The 21,071-nt window shown below is 37.6% G+C and overlaps 1 protein-coding gene across 1 annotated transcript in view; it reads right to left on the reverse strand.

Annotated features, from left to right (window-relative positions):
• Window positions 1–21,071, reverse strand: part of CFAP43 (cilia and flagella associated protein 43) — a 105,676-nt gene that overhangs the window by 67,396 nt on the left and 17,209 nt on the right. Inside the window, exons 6-12 of the mRNA XM_077748466.1 lie at window positions 18,654–18,816; window positions 12,545–12,612; window positions 10,442–10,573; window positions 9,393–9,509; window positions 6,508–6,588; window positions 3,021–3,169; window positions 473–576 (exon numbers count right to left, since the gene is read on the reverse strand). Of these exons, the coding sequence (XP_077604592.1) occupies window positions 473–576; window positions 3,021–3,169; window positions 6,508–6,588; window positions 9,393–9,509; window positions 10,442–10,573; window positions 12,545–12,612; window positions 18,654–18,816 (814 nt within the window). The remainder of the gene's footprint in view (window positions 1–472; window positions 577–3,020; window positions 3,170–6,507; window positions 6,589–9,392; window positions 9,510–10,441; window positions 10,574–12,544; window positions 12,613–18,653; window positions 18,817–21,071) is intronic.

The following is a 21,071-nucleotide window of genomic DNA, read 5'->3' on the forward strand; positions in this document are numbered from 1 at the left end:
TTACCTAGACATGTGGATGACATTACTAACATTATTTAAAGAGCAAATATTAAAGATGCATGTACTAAAACTTTCTTTAGCTATCTCTAGTAAATAGAGATCAAGTATTTTAAAATATATTTCAAGGATAAACCAATCAAACTACTTTTTGTGATAACATTAGAAATATCTAGCATTGTATATAATATATACATATTATATAATATATAGTGTGTATAATATATATAACATACCATATATAATATCTAACATGAGGAATATCTAAATTAATTCATTAATTTAGTTAAGAAAGTTTATTTAGCTCAATTATGTGCCAAGCAGACATACCAAAAATCCTGTAAATATGATGCAGGAATTTTCCTACATAACTTACAGCAGTTATTTAAATGTTTCTTTTTTAAAAATACACTAGAGCCCCATTTTCACAACTTTAAATTCTTTGGAATAAAGAGACCAATATTCCATGTTGTACCTACGAATCCAAGGATCTGAAACAAGCTTGATGGATTGGCATTGATAATAAAGATGCATCCTTCTGATGTTCCAACTAATAGATATATCCCTCGCTGGTCATAACTAGGAAAGAAGAAATATGAGGCTCAGATTTTGTTTGTTTCACCAATAATATGGTAAATAAACTTATTGACTAACAGTGTGGAGATACATTCAAAACCAGTTATTCCTATGGCTTGTGATTTTTAACATTATCTCATCTTATAAAAAGCCAAGTGACTATAGGTAAAAACAATCATTACATTCTAGGTTAATATTATTTCCAAATTGTATCTTGAAAGTGCACAGTTAAGAAGATGCAGTAGTAGTTCATTGTAAGTGAATGAAAATATGACACCAGAGCTTTCTTGGTATTGCAAGTGGAAATAAACAATTCTCAAACTAGTAATCAGTGTGACATCTCAGCACTCTTCAGTACTAGCGCCCAGCATGGAGAGGAAGAATGTAGTGAAATGTTTCTGTACTTCTTAAAATTAGAAAAATGGGAAAACAGAAATTATAATAAGAGAAAAGGAGCAGCGAAAGAGGAGGTGGCAAAGGTGTAAATGGAGCAAGGTTACAGAGCCTTCCCCTTAGCTGGAGGGAGCCCTGAGCAGGACAACACAGCAGGTAGAAACCTGACTCCTCCAGGAACTCGCTAGGCAATCCTTTAAGGGCTTCTCTTAATTTCTCTGAACCTTAAATTTCTCATTTGTGGAACAGGGACAAGCATGATACCTCTCTGACTGGTGTAGTGAGGTTCACATTTAGTAAGCTACAATATGTGACAGTACCTCAAACTATAAAGGAAGGCACCAATGTCACTTATTAATATTTGCTATTCTGATAAATTATCAAAAGAAAGAATAGTAACACAGGAGTCTAAATCCAATGTTTCTATGCTGTCTTCTAAAGAGCATTACTTCAAAAGATTTGAAATCATCTAGATGCCCATCAATATAACCTTTGGGCCACCTAGGTGGCTCACTTGGTTAAGTGACTCTTGATTTTGGCTGAGGTCATGATCTTACTATTGTGAGAACGAGCCCCATGTCAAGCTCTGCACTGGGCATGGAACCTGCTTAAGATTCTCTCCCTCTCCCTCCATCCCTCCCCTGCTTGCTCTCACTCACTCTCTCTCTTTCTCTGTATAAAACAAAATAAAAACCAAAAAACCCAGTCTTTTAAAAATGATGGTATATTGGGTCTTTACCCAAAAAATACAAAAACACTAATTCAAAGTGTTACATGCACCCCTAAATTTATTACATCATTATCTATAATAGCCAAATTATGGAAGCAACCCAAGTGTCTATCAACAGATGAATGGCTATATGTGTGTATACACACACACACACACACACACATACACACACACACACAGGAATATTACTCAGCCATAAAAAAGAATGAAATCTTGCCATTTGCAATGACATGGATGGAGCTAGAGAATATAACATTAAATAAGTCAGTCAGAGACAAATACCAAATGATTTAGCTCATACATGGAATTTAAGAAACAAATGAGCAAAGGAAAAAAAGAGAGAGAGAGAAACCAAATAGACGTTAACTGTGGAGAACAAACTGATGGTTACCAGAGGGGACGTAGGTGGGGGTATGAGTGAAACAGGGGAAGGATTGAGAGTACACTTATCATGATGATCACTGAATAATGTGTAGAAATGATCAATCACTATACTGCACACCTGAAACTAATATATAAATATATATATAAACTAATATAATAATATAACACTGTATGTTAACAACACTGGAATTAAAATAAAAAATGATGGTATATTTACATAATGGAATACTATGTACCATAAAACAGAATAAGGAAGGTCTTTATGTATAGATTAGGAAACATTGTCCAAAATACACCATTAAGTGAAAAAAATGAGGTGTAGAACATTGTATATAGTTTGCTACCCATTAAAAGCAAAGATGTTTAAATAAAAACTTGAAAAGAAATAAAAGCAAAGGCAGTGACTCTGGACCCCCACTACTTGGGTTCAAATCCTGACATTTGCCACTTACTATCTGTGTTAAAATTAAGCAAGTTATTTAACACATTGTGCCTCATGTTCCTCCTCTGTAATGGAGACTACAAGTATCCACCTCAGGCAATAAAGTGTATAGCACATTCTAAGTGCTTGATAATTACATGTATAATTAAAAGGAAGTACTTTCCTTTTTTTTTTTTTTTTTTTTTTTTTTTTTTTTTTGAGAAAAATANTTTTTTTTTTTTTTTTTTTTGCTTATTTATGGATAGAATAACTCTGGAGAAAAGACATGAGACACTGGTAACAGGCTGCCTCCAGGGAGGGAGAACTGAGTGTTTGGGGACAAGAGTGGGAGTCTTTTCACTATGCACCCCTCTGTACTTTTTGAATAGCGACCTGAGGCAATGTATTAATTTTTAAAACAAAGCATGTAAAATCTAAAGTTAAAAGAAATTATGGCTTCACTGGAATTCTCAACAGACAAGACTGACAATGCTGCTGCCAGAAGCAAGAAGTACTTACATGAGGTGCTGCACAGACCATTTGGAGGGAAAGGCCTTGAAGATTGGCCGAGGGGCCTCAGGATTCCTGACGTCGAGGAAGTGGACGAAGCCCCCCTGGGTGCCCACAGCCACAGAGAGGGAGGAGGGAGAGCAAGCCAGAACAGTCGACTGTTTAAAATAATACCAGATGCTTAACTTCCTTGCACCAGAACACAAAGTCTGCTCTACTACACATAAGAATCTACAGTTTATTTGAAAAGCCCTCAGAATGAGGACCTTGGCAAGTGCTGTGTGGTATTACAAATTAGACATGCAGCATTCCTGAGCTAGTCAAGTGCATAAGTCACAGGAATCTGTACATCTTATTCTTTTTTTTTTTAATTTTTTATTTATTTCTAGGAGAGAGAGAGATAGCGCGAGCAGGGGAGGGTTAGAGAGAGAGGGAGACACAGAATCTGAAGCAGGGTCCAGGCTCTGAGCTGGCTGTCAGCACAGAGCCGGACGCGGGGCTCGAACCCACGAACCGCGAGATCATGACCTAAGCGAAAGTCGGACGCTTAACCGACGAAGCCACCCAGGCGCCCCTGTACATCTTATTCTTTAATCCTAAAGTTAGCATCATAAAAATATAAAGAGATTTCTCAAGCTTTAAACCATAGCTTCATTTTTATCCCTAAAGGATCATGAAATGATTATGCCAATAACAATAAAAAAATAAAATAAATTTAAAATACGTTCCTAGCACTTTTGGACATCTTTATAGAACGTTAGTGATTTTTTTTAAAATCAGCATTCATCTATTGGCTAATGGTAGATCCTGGGATGCTGGTACAATAGAGGAAGACTGAAGAAATAATCACATCACTGCACCGTGGATTCAGTAGCCAAAGACATGCATTGCAGATTCCTGCTTCCCTCACAATCATCTACAGAATATGAGGCCTAGGGGAGTAAATTTGCTTTCATGACACTGAAGCAATCACATTCATTCCTCTATAATTATATTTTGTAGGCTGTTTTGAATAAGATCATAGAACATTAGAAATAGAAAAGACCTTAAGAGATAATCATTTGGTAGAACAGAAAATGGAGGGCAAGAAAAATGTAGCAATTTGCCTCAGGATCCCATAGCTGGCAACAAAGCCATGAACTCATTAGCGTGCACAGGTGTCCAACCAAACATGTTTTTATTTTATTCTTACAGGTGAATTTTCCAAGGATGAGTCTTTATTGTAGTATCTCAGTGTGAAACTGGAAACGAAATGGTGTGAGTTTTTCTTTTTTTCAACTGAAAGTCTTTATGGGGTGTGTGTGTGTGTGTGTGTGTGTGTGTGTGTGTGTTCTCAAAATAATCAGTTGCCATTCCAGGGCAATAGTCGGCTAGGTTAAAAATATACAGTGATATCTGGAGGGGTCTTATGGTCTTATGTGCCATCAAGGGAAGCTGCTAGTGTCTAGACAGCCTCCCATCATGGTGCTGGGCTCGGGTATCTGCCTAAAATGTTCATGGGGAACACAGTCCTGGGCACAGGCAGGAGACCTGGCCTCATAGTGCCGGGTCAGTGCACTTATCAAATACCCACAAGGCAGCAGTATCCTTCAGGGAGGGGCAACCACCAATTGTCCCCAGCGTAGCCTGAACCATGTGAGGGTACCATGCCTGGTTGGGAGCTCAGTGAACATCTGTCAAAGTAACTGTGAAAGCTGTTTGAATCTCTCCCCTCTGGTCTGGTGAAGGGAAGATCTGGTACAGAAATCAAGCCGTCTCATAGTGCCTATATCTCTCCTTAGCCAAAAAGAATAATGTAAGCCCTGATTATAGAGACTCTTGGGTGAGTTGTTAACCATTTGTATGCCTCTCATCTGTAAAAGGAGATGTGATGAGATGAGCTTTAAGATCTCTTCTAGCTCTAGTAATTCTAACAGAAATGAATACATACGAGCTCTTGTCACTAGAACATGCAGTCTACCCACATTTCAGTCTTTTAGGTAAGAATTTTCATGTTTATTTATTGGAGTGAGTTTTATATATTCCATTGAATTATGTGCCTTTTGTATCTTATGTGAGGTGTGATGTGTCCTCTTGTCATATGATTGAGATTTTAATTTTATAAAGGGAAGGACTGTAACTTCCCTATTACCAAGATCCATATCTTATCTAGAACTGTATAATACATCAAATGATGACAATTTCAGAGAGAAGTAGCATTGCCATTGTTTCTTGGTCTTTTATGTTTTATAAATGTTACTTTATGTAAAATGTACTATGAACATAGCAGAAATACTGGGATCACCTTGTGGTGAGTGTTGTGAGCAACTGTGGTTTTCCATCAGCATCCATACACCTTCCTTCTATAAAATTTCTTGAATATCTATTGAGAAACCATCTCTCCTATTTTGGAGGTTCAGTGAAACAGATGTGACTCTATTATCAAGGCTAACCTTAAGCCAACTAGCATTTCTCATTCCCCTGTCCACAGCGAATAATTCAGGGATGCTAGCAAGACATTAGAAAATGGGACGCCTGGGTAGCTCAGTCAGTTGAGCAGCTGACTCTTGATTTCAGCTCAGGCCATGATCTCATGGTTCATGAGATGGAGCCTCATGTCAGGCTCTGTGCTGACTGTGTAGGGCCTGCTTGAGATTCTTTCCCTCTCTCTCTGGCCCTCCCCTCTCACTTTCTCTCTATAACACAATAAGTAGATAAGCTAAAAAATAAAAGACATTAGAAGACATTTAGCCTTGTAGAAAGGAGAAACTTCTTTTCTCTTCCTCCTCCTACTGAAGGAAGCTTTCTTCCCTGATGGTCTGACACCCAAGAGGTTGACACATGTGGCATTTGGGTACCACTAAAAGAAGCCTGGGATGAAACTAAAGACATAGAGGAAAAAACAAGATCCTTCATAATATTTGAGTTGCTAGACTGAACCACATCTGGGGCTGGACAAGTTCTATAGTTTATAGTTAATTAAGCCAACATCCCCCACTTCTTTCATTTTGGCTCAAGCTGGTTAGAGTGGAAATTTTCATTCATTTCTAACTGACCTCCTTGAGGTTGGATGGGACCATTTAACTAGTTATGGCCAAGGGGGTGATTCATTTCTGAGTTAAAGCACCTAACTGCTAGTTCTAGACCCTCTAGCACTCCCTTCCCATTCCATGGCACTGACGAGCTCTCTCCGCCTGGCTCCCTGAGAGAGAGACTGCGTGGAGCAGAGACCCTGCCAATCCACAAGGGACTTACAGCACTAGTGAGCTATAAACCACTAGGACTTCAGAAACAATTGCCACCACGGAAAACTTTCTTATACACCAATATCGTACCTTATGTTCTACCTTTTGGGCTGCAGAATATACTTTATACACAAGAATTACTCTACATACAGAGGGTAAAAATACAATAAGGCATCTGTAACAAGTATTTCCATAGACTATTGACATGTAAATATGAAAACATAGATTGGATTAGAATTCAATATTTTAACCCATTTCTGAGGCACACTTACTGGGGTATTCAGGTAAATTCTGCTGGCACAAGTACCATCTTCTAAACACCAAACACAAACTTCCCCTGAATGTGTGAGTGTCTGTAAAAGAAAGAAAAATAAAACTCTAAATGGAAAACAAGACTCCATTATAGAGGCATATTTTAAATACCTTTTTAGTATGTCAATAACTCTGATGATTTAGTATAATACTCTATTTTACTTGTGTGGATTAGGATGACAATTACAACACCACTGTTTCTGATTTAAACAAAAATTAACTGAAAGTTATCTTTAATACAATTTAAGTAATGCATAATAACTAATTGGGATCAGAAAAGTGAAATTAAAATTTTTTTCCATGTAACATAATTGAGTTACTTGGAAATTCAATGGGATTACTGCTTAATGAATACAGTTTGAAATAAGAAATTATAAATTTTTAAAACTAATAGACCTTGGTCTTAAGAGCAGTTTTAGTGTTATAGAAATTTTGAGCAGAAAGTAAAGAGTTATCCTCCCCCTCCCCCCACCACACACATATAATTTCCTCTATTATTATCTTGCGTCAGTATGGTACATTTGTTACAAATGATGAGCCAACACTGATACATTATTATTCACTAAAGCCCATAGTCTATATTAGGGTTCTCTTCATGTCACACATCCTACAGGCTTTGACAAATGTATGATATGTATCCACCATCACAGTGTCATACAGAATAGTTTCAATCCCCTAAAAAATTTGCTGTGCTCCACCTCTCTCTTTCCCACTGAGTCCAAGGCAACCCCTGATCTTTTTACTGTCTCCATAGTTTTTCTTTTCCCAGAACATCATATACCACTTTCTCAAATTGGCTTCTTTCACTTAACATTATGCATTTATGGCTCTTCTATGTCCTTTCATAATTTAATATATATTTATTAACTATATTTTTATTTAATAATAATAAATTTCATTTATTCTTAGTGCTGAATATAATTCCATTGTATGGATGTATCACACTTTGTTTATCCATTCACCTATTGAAGGACATCTTGGTTACTTTCAAGTTTTGGCAATTATGAATAAAGCTGCTATAAACATTCATGTGTAGGCTTTTGTGTGGACATAAGTTTTCAACTAATTTTAGTAAATACCAAGAGGCCCAGTTGCTGAATCATAAGGTAAGAGTATGTTTAGCTTTGTGAAAAACTGCCAAACTTCCACCGTTACTGTACCATTTCAATTCCTACAGGCAATGAGTAAGTGCTTCTGTTGCTCCATATCCTTGCTAGCACTTGGTATTGCCAGTGTTTCAGATAGTAGACATCCTAACAGATGTGTGGTGTCATCTCATTGTTTTAATTTCCAATCTCTAAGTGATAAATGATGTTGAACATACTTTCATATACTTATTTGCTATCTGTATATTTTCTGTGGTAAAGTATTCCCCAATTTTTTGCTCATTTTTTTAATGGATTTGGTTATTTTCTTATTGTTGAGCTTTAAGAATTCTTTGCACATTTGGGAAACCAGTCCATTATCAGACACATGTTTTACTAAGATTTTTCTCCCTGTCTGTGGCTTGCCTTTCCTTTCTCTTGATATTGTCTTTCCCCCAGTGTGCTAGCCTTTGATTTTAATGAAGTCCAACTTGCCAGTTTTTCCTTTCATGGATTATGTTTTGTATTGTGTTGAGAAAGTCAATGCCAAACTCCTATGCTATTTTCTGAGGAGTTATAGTTTCATTTTACATTTAGGTCCAGTGTGAGTTAATTTTTGTGGAAAGTGTAAGGTCTGTGACTAGATGGTGACAATAATGATGACAATGATGATAATTTTGCATATGAATGTCCAATTGTTCCGGCATCATTTGGTTAAAATACTATCCCTTTTCAATTGAGTTGCTTTTGCTCCTTTGTCAAATGTCAGTCGGCTGTATTTGTGTGGATCTATTTCTAGGTCCTCTCTTCTGTTCCATTCATCCATTTGTCCAGTCTTTCACCAATACCATACTGTCTTGGTTACTCTAGCTTTGTAATAAATCTTGAACTTGGGTAGTGTTAGTCATATATTTTTTCCTTTAATATTGTATTTGCAATTCTGGATCTTTGCCTCTCCAGATAAACTTCAGAATCCATTTATTCATATTCACAAAATAACTTGCTGGGATTTTGATTGGGATTGCATTGAATCTTACTAGACTGTGGTGGGCACTGATAAGGTAAATTTGGAAAGTTTGGAAAGAACTGATACCTTAGCAATACTGAATCTTCCTATCCATGTACATGGAATATTTGTCCATTTATTTAGATCTTGTGTGATTTCTTTCAAGGGAGTTTTGTAACTTCTTTCATATAGATATTGTACATATTTTGCTACAACTCCCAAAATTTTAATGGGTTTTTTGATTAATCATATGAAAAATGAAATGTTTCTTGAGATCAATAACAGGTAAACAATTAATGCCAGGGGAAAAAAGTTTCTTTTCTGAATGTAGCAGTTGGGTTTTATTTTTCTTAAGTAGACTGAATTCATATTTTGTACATGGTGAGTATTTCATTTTCATCCTCAGAGGGCCTGTACCACTCTGAAAGAGGGTAAATACTACTAGTTTAATGAGTGTTGATAACTCATGAGCGATGAACATGTTTAAGCTCAGGCTTGGGAAACTTGGGTGGTGAATATAAACAGGATGGCTTCTCAGACTTTAATTGCTCTGGCTGTTTTCAGAGACTTGACATTATGAAGTCACAATATAATGATGTCATTCTAACTGGGGAGTAGATTCGATGATGGAAGTGGTTGGCATTTCCATGATATCCTTAAGAATATCCTTTGACTCCCATTTGTGTAAGATTGCACAGAAACTTCCAAAAGCTTATTTTTAAATCCTCCTGTGAAATGATAAAATATTCCTTACCATGCAGTATTCATTTCCAGGTGAGATAAAGTCAACTGACTGAAATTTCCCATCACAAGCCTCTAGGACATTATCAAAGGTTGGCTCCTCACCAAAAGTGTAAATATAAACAGATCCCTGTTAAATATACCAAAAAGAAAGAAAGAAAAGAAAGGGAAATAAATATGATGTAATTGTTATGTGTGCAGTTCAGCAACTATTTATTAAACTGTGAGCAAGGTACTGTGTGGGAATAGGTGAAGGGAAATTAGAGATCAACACCAGTAAGGCCTTGACCTTGAGAAGCTTAATTTGATTATTGATTGACTGATTAATTCATTCATGCATCATTTTAAATAATCAACAAATAGGACTCTCTTCTCTGATTCCAAGCATTTGTTTTTCAAGTTATAAAACATAACAAAACATTTCTTCCTGACTTCAAAAATAAGTCTATTTATACAAAAAATCAGGGAGATATGGAAAACCAGAGAAGTTGGTAAGGTGAATGAATAAGTCTTATCACATACTAGACCATGGTGGGCATGGATAAAAATGTTTAAATAAGCCTTTGTGGAGGTGTGGCTGAAGCTGTCACTTTATGACTTATTTATCATTCTCAGCTGCCAAATTTGCCTCTCAAAAAAAAATCTATCTTATAAGTTATGACTCTCTGCCATGTACCTGTAATATGGTATGGCACTTAACTAGCAATAAGAAATTGGCTTTCAACTGAAGACAAGTTCTTCATGTTTACTTGAATTAAACATGAATACTTCTGTTCTTGTTGGTCTAGAAAATACAATTCTGTAGAGTCTAAATTTGATAGATACTTACTGGACTCAGGGCCTTGCCCTTTTAGTTACATGCACAAAAACAAACAAATGAACAACAACCAAAAAACCCTTTGTTACTTAAGCCTTTCAAGTTGGGTATTTTTTCATTTGTAACCTAAGAGGTCCTGACTAGTAGAGTATCACTATGCAGCATTATGCCCATCATTCCTGGAGAGCAATGATAATAATGATAATACTTGAAAAGTGTATATTAATAAACACAATATAGCATACCTTCTCTGTTTGAATCAGCAACATTTGGTAACTTGGAGAAAACTTCATATGTTCCACAAGCTCTTCAATCTGAAGAAAATCCTCTACTCTGTAATGTAAATCTTTAATAATAAAAGAATACACACAACCATCCTAGAGACCAAAAACAATGAGATAAATACAGAAAGTCAGCCTCAGTCAATGCATAGTATACTTCCATGTCAAAGAAGCTCAAATGTATTGACTACCACCCACAGTTTATGTTGGAATCATCATCAATGTTTATATTATCTCGAATGCCCTCTTAATTTTATTTAGGCAACTTTTAACCATATTCCTGGTCTAGTTTCAATTTTATCTCTTTTGTGCCACAAAATTTTGTGACCTGTAAAACTGTACTGATCTCTCCTTTCTTTGAACTTCTTTAGTATCTATCTTTTTACCAAATTCTTCATTATACATGAGGTGGGGCAAATGAAGCAGTTCACTGTATAGCTTACATATAGCAGTCTGCTCACTTCAAGGAACACTAGTCTCAATGTAATTATTTAATCATTATTATATGCATTTTCTCCTTAAATGATCCAAAGGTAGGGTGTGTGGTGTTTATTTCCTTTATATCGTCGAGTTTCTCTCACAGCGCTACACCCAGTAAAAATGGGTTGGTTGGTTATAAATGGATTTAGGTTAATTTAACAGTAGTTATTATTATTATTATTTAGTTATTTTTACAGTAGTGAAGAGGCTTTGGGCATATTCATCCATCATTTCTAGACTAGATCCCACTGTAACTAAAGTATATTCGTTAGTCAGATGGCTGGATTCCGATACTTGAGATCTGGGGGATAAAACCTACAATGTACTTTCTCCAAACTCATCACCATTCTCCATACTTCATGGAGCAGATGCTCCCACCACTCCTTTAAACTAGGTGTTTTGTTTTTTTTTTTTAAGATTTTATTTTTAAAATAATCTCTATGCCTGATATGGGGCTCAAACTCACAACCCTGAAATTAAGAGTCACAGGCTCTACTAATTGAGCCAGGCAGGCACCCCTAAATTTGGTTTTGAAAAATGCCAAGGGTGGCCTTGAGAAGGACAGAGTCATAAAAGTCTCTAAATTCAGACTAAATGTAGGAGGTGAGGGAGCGGGGATAGTCTGTTGCAAGGTTGGTGGGGGGATTACCAGCTGAGTGTAGGTTTATGAGCTCCAAACTGCTCCTCATTGGTGGAGCTACATTTTTCACCCTGAAATCATTGCCTAACTGCCATCAGGGTCCTGGTAATATGATCTGTGGCAATGGAAGAGACAAAGCTAACAGTGGTCTTGGGACATCTACCAGTAGACCTGAGATTTTAGTGTAGGTTAGCTCCAAACTCTTAGCACTAATTACAACACCATAGAAAAGCAATGTGGTCTGAGCCCTTTTCATACTTAACTGAGGCTGTGTGCTCTAATAAAGGATAGCAAAGACTTTGGAGTTGGACATGCCTGAATTCAAGCCTCAGCTACTCCATTTACTTGGTGGTGAATTCTGTAAGGCTTGACTCCTTCCTCTGTGTAAGGAGGATGTCAATAGTTCCTACTTGACAAGGTCGTTATGAAAACCAGGAAGATAATACAAGGAAAGCACTTAGCATGATGCGTGGCACCAAGTAAGCCCCAAGTAAATGAAGGCCATTAATGCTAATTCTAATGTGAACATTAACAATATGATACATGTAAGCTAAATGGGTATGCACCAGAAGTTAAGCTGAAGCTTAGACAAAAGGTTCCACATGTATCTGACAACCTAATATATTAAGTGCACAAACAGGCATGAAGTTGGGTGACAGGTATTAATTAGGTGTTCTGGGGGACTTGGAGTTTTTAATTCTATTTTTGATTATTTGCAGTCATCTAGCTACATAGTAGTTCATTATATTGTTCTACTTTTATATATATCTAAAACATTCTTCATATAAAAAGTTCTATAATAGCATCCAAAAGGGAAACAATTTTAATTAATAATCTGACAGAACCTGATGTCCTAAACTATGGCTAATAATAGTAAGTGGCAACAAATGGAAGCCATATATATATACTCTTAAAGGCAATTAATTTTGAAGAAAAAAATACATTACAATTCCAGAAATCAGCACGCCTCCCTTCTGATATGCCATGGTGATTGGATTAATAAGATGACTTCCCTCTTTTGGAAAAGAAAAACAAGGTATAACAAGTGACACATAATTAAAAGAGCAATACAAAGCAATTAATTTCATTTGCTTTCCTAGGACTAGTCATTTCTTTGTAATCTTTTCCAAAAATCAACTTTCTATCAGAATATGTGCTGTGCTGCCTCCCAAGCAAAGAATCATAAAAGCTGCTCGGCACTGATTACTAATGTAAATTGTAGGAATTTTTTAAAGTTGTGTATCATCAAATCTGTGTAACTAACACTGTAGAATTATATAGCAAATATATTTCCTTATTTTAGGAAAGTATTGTCAGAGATTTTAAGATGCCAGGAAAAAACAAATAAAACCAAATCTAATAAAACCTTATTATTAAGCCACATACTTAAGGTTTGCACATTTTATGGTATGTATATTTATACCTCAGTAAATAAATAAAAACAGATAAAAAGAAATTAAAAAGAAAAATATTATATAGGAACAAATGTTATTAATAAAATATTGTCCTTGGGGGAAAATAGCAAAAGTGTATTACCTGTTATGTAGATAAACCATGACAACTATAAGATCAAAAGCTCAGACAGCATCCATCAAATTACTTGTTTACTGTATGTTACATGCTTGGCATTTTGCCAGATGCTAAGAAGCATACTATCCTTTCCTTCAAAGACTGTTCACCTCCGAGCAGCTCCTTTCTTTCCAATCCAAGTGCCTCTGGATCCCAGGTCCTTATGACTCCTGGCTTAGTCTAGGCTCCTGATGCTTATAGCCACTTGCTTCTAGGACTATCCTTTCTTGAACAATGGCTAAACTGTTCTCCCTATGCACAATTCCAGTTAGGGTACATCTCCAGTCAGGAGTTTTTGATGTCTGCCCACTGTCACCTCAATTAAGTAGAAACACCTTAGCTGGACATTCAAGATCAGACATGGTATACATGTCCCTTTGTTCCTCATTAGCCCTGTGTAACACCCAATGATTCAGACAAACTGGACCACTTCTTGTGTCTCTCTACTTTCCCCAGTTTTTCTTGTCTATGCAGATACCATTGCCAGAAACTCCACCTACCCTCATCTCTGCTTGTGAACCCATCCTTAAAGGACCATTTCAAATGCCACCTTCAAAATGACCTAATTTGGCCTATTTCCCTTATTTGAATTCACATAGCACTTGGTGAAATTTCTCTTTAATGAAATTATCTAAGCCTAGCTGGCTGTAATTGTCTACTTGTTTAATTCTCTTCAATAAAATATAAATCTCAAGGATAGAAATTATAAAATCAAATATTTGCCATTTATGTCACCCCTGAGGCACCTTGTGCAGTGTCTTCCATAGTGTAGAGGCAAGAAAAATATTTATATGAAACCATTTATAATATACCATGAAAATTAGTATTTGAGAGGGAAATAGTGAACAATATAAGACTATACATGATTAAGGCCTAAATTTTGTATAACAGATTACAAATGTCACAACAGTTTGGAAATGAGGAATACTGCTTTAGAATTCTTTTTTTTTTTTATTTTTATTTATTTCTAGGAGAGAGAAAGAGAGAGACAGCATGAGCAGGGGAGGGTCAGAGAGAGAGGGAGTCACAGACTGAAACAGGCTCCAGGCTCTGAGCTGGCAGTCAGCACAGAGCCCGACGTGGGGCTCGAACCCACGAACCATGAGATCATGACCTAAGCGAAAGTCGGACACTTAACCGACTAAGCCACCCAGGCGCCCCTTTAGAATTCATTTTAAAAGACATATAGGGGGGCACCTGGGTGGCTCAGTCAGTTAAGCTTTCGAGCCCTACATTGGGCTCTGTGCTGACAGCTCAGAGCCTGAAGCCTGCTTTGGATTGTGTCTCCCTTCCTCTCTGCCCCTCCCCCAATCATGCTCTGTCTGTCTCTCAAATAAATAAATGTTAAAAAAAAAAAAAAAAGACACACAGCTAATCTGTAACAATCTCTGGGATTAAACTCTGGAGCCAAAGGATGAGTAAAAAACAGTTCTTGACTTCAAATAATTGATGTCTAGTGGGAAACACAGACATGCACACAGGATACTGTGAAAGCACAGGATGAGGCTCTACCAAGGGAGCAATTCTCATGGGATCCCATACCGGGTCACTGAATTTCACCCTAAGGCTGGGGTGAAGACAGGGAAGGCTCCACCGAGGATGACCTCACCAGTTTGACCAGAAAGAGAAGGGCATCTTAGACAAAGGTAACTACAAATGCCAGTAGGCAGAATTTGAAGACACCACAGGAATGATGAGAACTTCTCCAGGGCTTCTGTGAGAGAAGCTGGAACCGGGAAGGTAGGCTACAAAAGGGTTTCACTTTATAGAGAGCTTTGGGATGACACTGTGGATGCAAGGTTAGAGAGAACTTAGCCTAGAGGATACAGGTGACACTGAAAGGAAGCCTAGGGCAGGAAAGTCAAACCTAATGGCCTCGGTGAAGCCTGAGCCAGGGAATAGGAACAGGAGTAGATGAGGGACACTGTCCTGGCAGAACCTTGCTGTAGGTGGTGGTATTGAGCTGGGAACTCAAGCATTCAGAGAGTAAATTGGCAAGGGGGTGGTAAGCTAGGAGGCAGGTTTGTGAAAAGACAGGAAGAAATGACTGGCTAGATCAGAAAACTCAACTTGGGGAGTAGAAGGAAATAATATAAATAGAGCAGATAGAATTCAGATTAGAGAGGGAGTGGAATCAAGGCAGAGCAGTCACTGAATTGCATGTTAAAATGAACTTCAAGAAGGACAGTTTGGCAGGGATGAGATGCCTGCTGTGGGTTCATGTAGATTAAGGCCAATGAAGTCAGTCCTAAGATTGCTGCAGAAATCAAGAAGTGAAATAATAAGAGGAACTGGAATGGAGAGTGCATTGCACAGACTGAGGAGTTTGCAATGACCTGGCTCCCTTCTCAAAAGGTCTACACCTAGTTCCTATTGAGTGGATATTAGCTTCTGTGAGCAAGGCCCAACCCTGCCCACAGCTGATGGGATCAGGAATAGACACCAGATTTAAGGAAAATAGATCCAATTCTCTTAGAAATTCTAATCAAGGAACACAAAGATAATTTTCAAGATGGCAGTTAAACTTAAAAGAGAAGGGCATTGTAGAAAAAAGCCTTGAAAAGGGTGGAGGGCAGGAAAGGGCATAATTTGCCAATTAAACAAAACAGGCATATATATGGGAAAGGATACAGCATAGTAGCTAAGAACTTAGACTCTGGCAATCCCTATCAAAATAACACCAGCATTATTCACAGCTAGAACAAACCACCCTAAAATTTGTATAGAACCAGAAAAGACCTGAATAGCCAAAGCAATCCTGAAAAAAAAAAAAAAAAAAGAGAAAAAGAAAAACCCAAAGCTGGAGGTATCACAATTCCAGACTTCAAGCTGTATTACAAAGCTGTAATCATCAAGGCAGCATGGTACCAGCATAAAAACAGGCACACAGATCAATGGAACTGAAGAGAGAATCCAAAACTGGACCCACAAACATACAGCCAACTAATCTTTGACAAACAGGAAAGAATAGCCAGTGGAAAAAAGACAGTCTCTTCAGCAGATGGTGCTGGGAAAACTGGACAGCAGCATGCAGAAGAATGAACCTGAACCACTTTCTTATACCATATACAAAAATAAACTCAGAACAGATAAAAGACCTAAAGACAGGAAGCCATCAAAATCCTAGAGGAGAAAACAGGCAAAAACCTCTTTGACTTCAGCTGCAGCAACTTCTTACTTGACATGTCTCCAGAGGCAAGGGAAACAAAAGCAAAAACGAACTATTGGGACCTCATTAAGATGAAAAGCTTCTGCACAGCAAAGGAGACAATCAGCACAACTAAAAGGCAACTGATGGGATGGGAAAAGATATTTGCAAATAACATATCAGATAAAGGGTTAGTATCCAAAATCTATAAAGAACTTGCCAAACTCAACACCCCTAAAAGCAATCCAGGGAAGTAATGGGCAAAAGACATGAATAGTCACTTATCCAAAGATGACATCCAGATGGCTAACAGACACATGAAAAGATGCTCAACATCACTCATCATCGGGGAAATACAAATCAAAACCACGATGAGATTATCAACCTAATACCTACCAGAATGGCTAAATTAACAACTCAGGCAACAAAAGATGTTGGTGAGGATGTGGAGAAAGAATGCTTTTGTACTCCTGATGGCAATGCAAACTGGTACAGCCACTCTGGAAAACAGTATGGAGGTTCCTCAAAAAATTAAAAATAGAACTACTCTACGGGTCAGCAATCACACTACTAGGTATTTATCCAAAGGATACAGGTGTGCTGATTTGAAGGGGCACATGCACCCCAATGTTTATAGCAGCATCGTCGACAATAGCCAAAGTATGGAAAGAGCCTAAATGTCCATCGACATGGGGCGCCTGGGTGGCTCAGTCAGTTAAGCATCTGACTTGATTTTGGCTCCGGTCATGATCTCACTGTGAGTTTGAGCCCCACATTGGTCTCTGCCCTGACAGTGTGGGGCATGCTTGGGATTCTCTCTCTCTCCCCCGCCCCTGCTCCTACCCTGCTCACACCCTCTCTCTTTCTCAAAATAAATAAACTTTAAAAAAATTAAAAAATAAATGTCCATCAACAGATGAATGGATAAAGAAGATATGGTGTGTGCATGCGCGCGTGTGTGTGTACAGAGAGAGAGAGAATTACTTGGAATCAAAAAGAATGTAATCTTGCAATTTTCAACAACATAGATGGAATTAGAGTGTATTATGCTAAGTGACACAAGTCAGAGAAAGACAAATACCATATGACTTCACTCATATGTGTACTTTAAGATAAAAAACAGATGAATGTAAGGAAAGAGAAGCAAAAATAATATAAAACCAGAGAGGGAGACAAACCATAAGAGACTCTTAAATACAGAGAAAAAACTGAGGGCTGCTGGTGGGGTATTGGGTGGGAAGGTCGGTTAAATGGGCAAAGAGCCTTAAGGAGGGCACTTGTTGGGATGAGNACATATGACTTCACTCATATGTGTACTTTAAGATACAAAACAGATGAATGTAAGGAAAGAGAAGCAAAAATAATATAAAACCAGAGAGGGAGACAAACCATAAGAGACTCTTAAATACAGAGAAAAAACTGAGGGCTGCTGGTGGGGTATTGGGTGGGAAGGTCGGTTAAATGGGCAAAGAGCCTTAAGGAGGGCACTTGTTGGGATGAGTGCTGGGTGTTATAATCACTGAAGTCTATTCCTGAAATCTTTATCACACTATATGTTAACTTGGATTTAAATTAAAAATAATAATAAAATAAAATAACTTGGACTTTGAAGTTCTTTTAAGTAGGCTTCATGTCCAGTGCAGAGCCTAATGTGGGGCTTGAATTCATGACCCTGAGATGAAGACCTGAGCTGAAATCCAAGTCGGACACTTGGAGTGCTTAGGTGTCTCAGTCAGTTAAGCATCCAAGTCTTGGTTTTGGCTCAGGTCATGATCTCATGGTTCCTGAGGTTGAGCCCCACATTGGGCTCTGTTTTGACAGTGTGGAGCCTGCTTGGGATTCTCTCTCTTTCCCCCCCTCTCTGCCCCTCCCCTGCTCATGCACTCTCTCTTTCTCTCAAAATAAATAAGCTTAAGGAAAAAGAGTTGGACACTTAACTGATTGAGCCACCCAGACACCCCTCTGTACTTCTGAAGTCTTATTGCCTGTGTTCAGGTGTCTGTTCCACAGTTTACTAGTTATGTTAATTTGGGAATTTTCCTTAACCTCTCAATGCTTATGTTTTTTCATCTGTCTCATGGAGATGAAAATGTATATCTTTATAAAGTTGTTTTGAGGATTATATGAAACATACAGAGTATAGCAGAAGGCTCAGCGCATAGAACACTAGCTAGGAGGAACATCACAGGACTTGGTAATTAACTATGGGATAAAGGAAAAGAAAGAATCCAAGGGGTCTCTAAGTAAGAGAAAAATAAGGAACAAACATCCATTTTCAAGTGTAAAACCATCATCAATGGCTACATTTCTGGGAATAATGAAGCAAAGTAGTTTCTCACCCCTTGATGTTGTTGTATCTTCTGTCTTATTAAGTATAGTCACTTTCAAGGTTTCTGCATTAACCATTAAAAGATGACCCTCTTCACAGGTGATATATAGGTCACTTGTTGCAGTCCAGCAATGCATAATTGGATGAAGTGAAGGATATATATCATCTTTAGGCTTTAGGAAAAGATTAGAAACCTTGTGTTAAGACAACATTGATGGTTGGGGCACTTGGGTGGCTCAGTCAGTTAAGTGGCTGACTTTGGCTCAGGTCATGATCTTGTGGTCTGTGAGTTAGAGCCTGGCATCAGGCTCTGTGCTTACAGCTCAGAGCCTGGTTCCTGCTTCAGATTCTGTGTCTCCCTCTCTCTTCCCCTCCCCCACTTGCACTCTGTCATTCCCTCTCTCAAAAATAAATAAACATTTTTAAAAAAGACAGCATTCATGGCTTAAGAGCCAGAGAAATACTCAACAGAATAACCTCCAGAAAGAAACAAAATGAATATGGACTTACATACTTTCAATTCATTGGTCCTGCCATTTGCCAATAGCTAAGTGAACTTATCGATCCTTGCTCCATTTATCTCTTTATATTTTAATTCACTAAGAATATATAAGATGGTCTTGCCAGCATATTTGGAGTCCTATTGTCACAGGATTTCATGAAAATTTTGAGTAAAAACTTCTACACTCCTTTTGGTAGACTTTGTTGGTGTCTTGAATCTAAGAAAGTCATTGTCTAGCTAAAATCACCCTTTCTGAGGAAAGACATTAATCAACATTTCATTCCTCCTGATTCTGCAGGAGGCAAAGCTATGATTTTCCTTGAGTGGCTATGGAGAGGTTGGCCCAGATACTCTGCTTGGTTAGCTTTTATGGGAAATGAAAAGAGAACATGTGCCTGATTTTGGTGGCCTCTCTAATTTGGTTCATGAAACATCATATGTGATTTTGATATCATGGAAAACTCAAAGAGAAATGCAGAAAATCTATGGAATGTACCTAAAAGAAAAGCTGGCTTTGGGGAGTAAAAATAATATGGACCAAAGATCTAAGGCAAACTTTTCTTGTAAAGGACCAGGTAGTGAATATTTTAGGCTTTGTGGACCACATTGGTCTCTGTCACATACCCCTATTATTTTTTTAAACACTTCTATAAAAAGTGCAAAAAATATTCTTAGCTTGGGGCCATACAAAAACTGGCCATGATTTGTTGATCTCTGCCTTAGATGGGAATACCTCAGTGGTCTGGCCCCTGCAGCTTTAAATGCTCATGTCCCACAGGGGACACCCTCTTCTGTCAGTATACAGAAGTTTAGGCCTCCCTGCTCTCCTTCTGGAGGTCAAGGCAGCTGTGGCAGGTATTTTGGGCATATGCCCCACAGCACTGATTAAAATTCTGAATTCAGAATACCATAACACAGGACTCCTTCCTTTCTATTTAAACAAATCAAATGTACTAGTTTACTTATTTATTTATGTTGAGAACATATCATTTAGTACTACCTGAACTTCTGGTTGTGCTAGCATTGTTTAGAATTGCATTAGCTATAATGTTTTTGTTATTGTTAGGATCCTTACACCCATTGGAACAGAAAAAAATTTTTAATAAGCAAATGGCCAAATTAACAGAATTTTTAAATTCCTTGAGACCTCTATGTTTATTTCATTCTTTCATTCACTCTTTCATTCATCTAACAAAATATTTATTGGACACTTACTACATTCCAGGTACTATTCTAGGCACAGGGATGTGGCAGTGAACAAAACAGACAAAAAAAATCTCTGCCCTCATGGGGCTAACATCCTGAAGGGAAACAGAATAAAAATAAGCTAGGAAGTTAACTGTACGGAATATTATCTGTTGACAAGTGCTGTGGAGAAACATAAAGCAGAAGTTGGAACAGCTTCTACAGGTGGGGAATACTGTGAACCTATTAAACAGTAATTTTTCCATTAGAAACTCCTCAATATATACAAGCCACCTTTCTTAATACTCAATTATTTACTGAATAATGTATTATATACTATTCTTTTAATTTAGAAATGGTTTGTAGATCCAAGGTAAAGCAAGTATGCTGCTGTCAGAGTATTTCTACTAGATTCTCAAAGATATAAATTTGTTACATAACTGATGTTTAAACAAACATTTACTGGATGTTGGTTATATATACCAGGCATTGTGCCAAGTCCTAAGGGATCCCTCTTCTCAACAGGATGGTCACTTAGTTGAGGGAAGAAGTACTAACAAATATCAGAATCAGAAAACATGGTAGGTTATAGAAGAAGAATGTTTAAAAATCATGGGAGGATTGATGAGAAAGCAATTGGTTCTTCTTGGTGGAGTGACAGATGTATGGAGGCAGAGTTATCATTCGGAATGGGCCTTGAAGTCTGACTAAGGCAAAAATCCTACATAGCAGCAGTCACTG

Source organism: Crocuta crocuta, unplaced genomic scaffold (genome assembly GCF_008692635.1).
Source record: "Crocuta crocuta isolate KB4526 unplaced genomic scaffold, BGI_CrCroc_1.0 scaffold619, whole genome shotgun sequence".
NCBI lineage: Eukaryota > Metazoa > Chordata > Mammalia > Carnivora > Hyaenidae > Crocuta > Crocuta crocuta.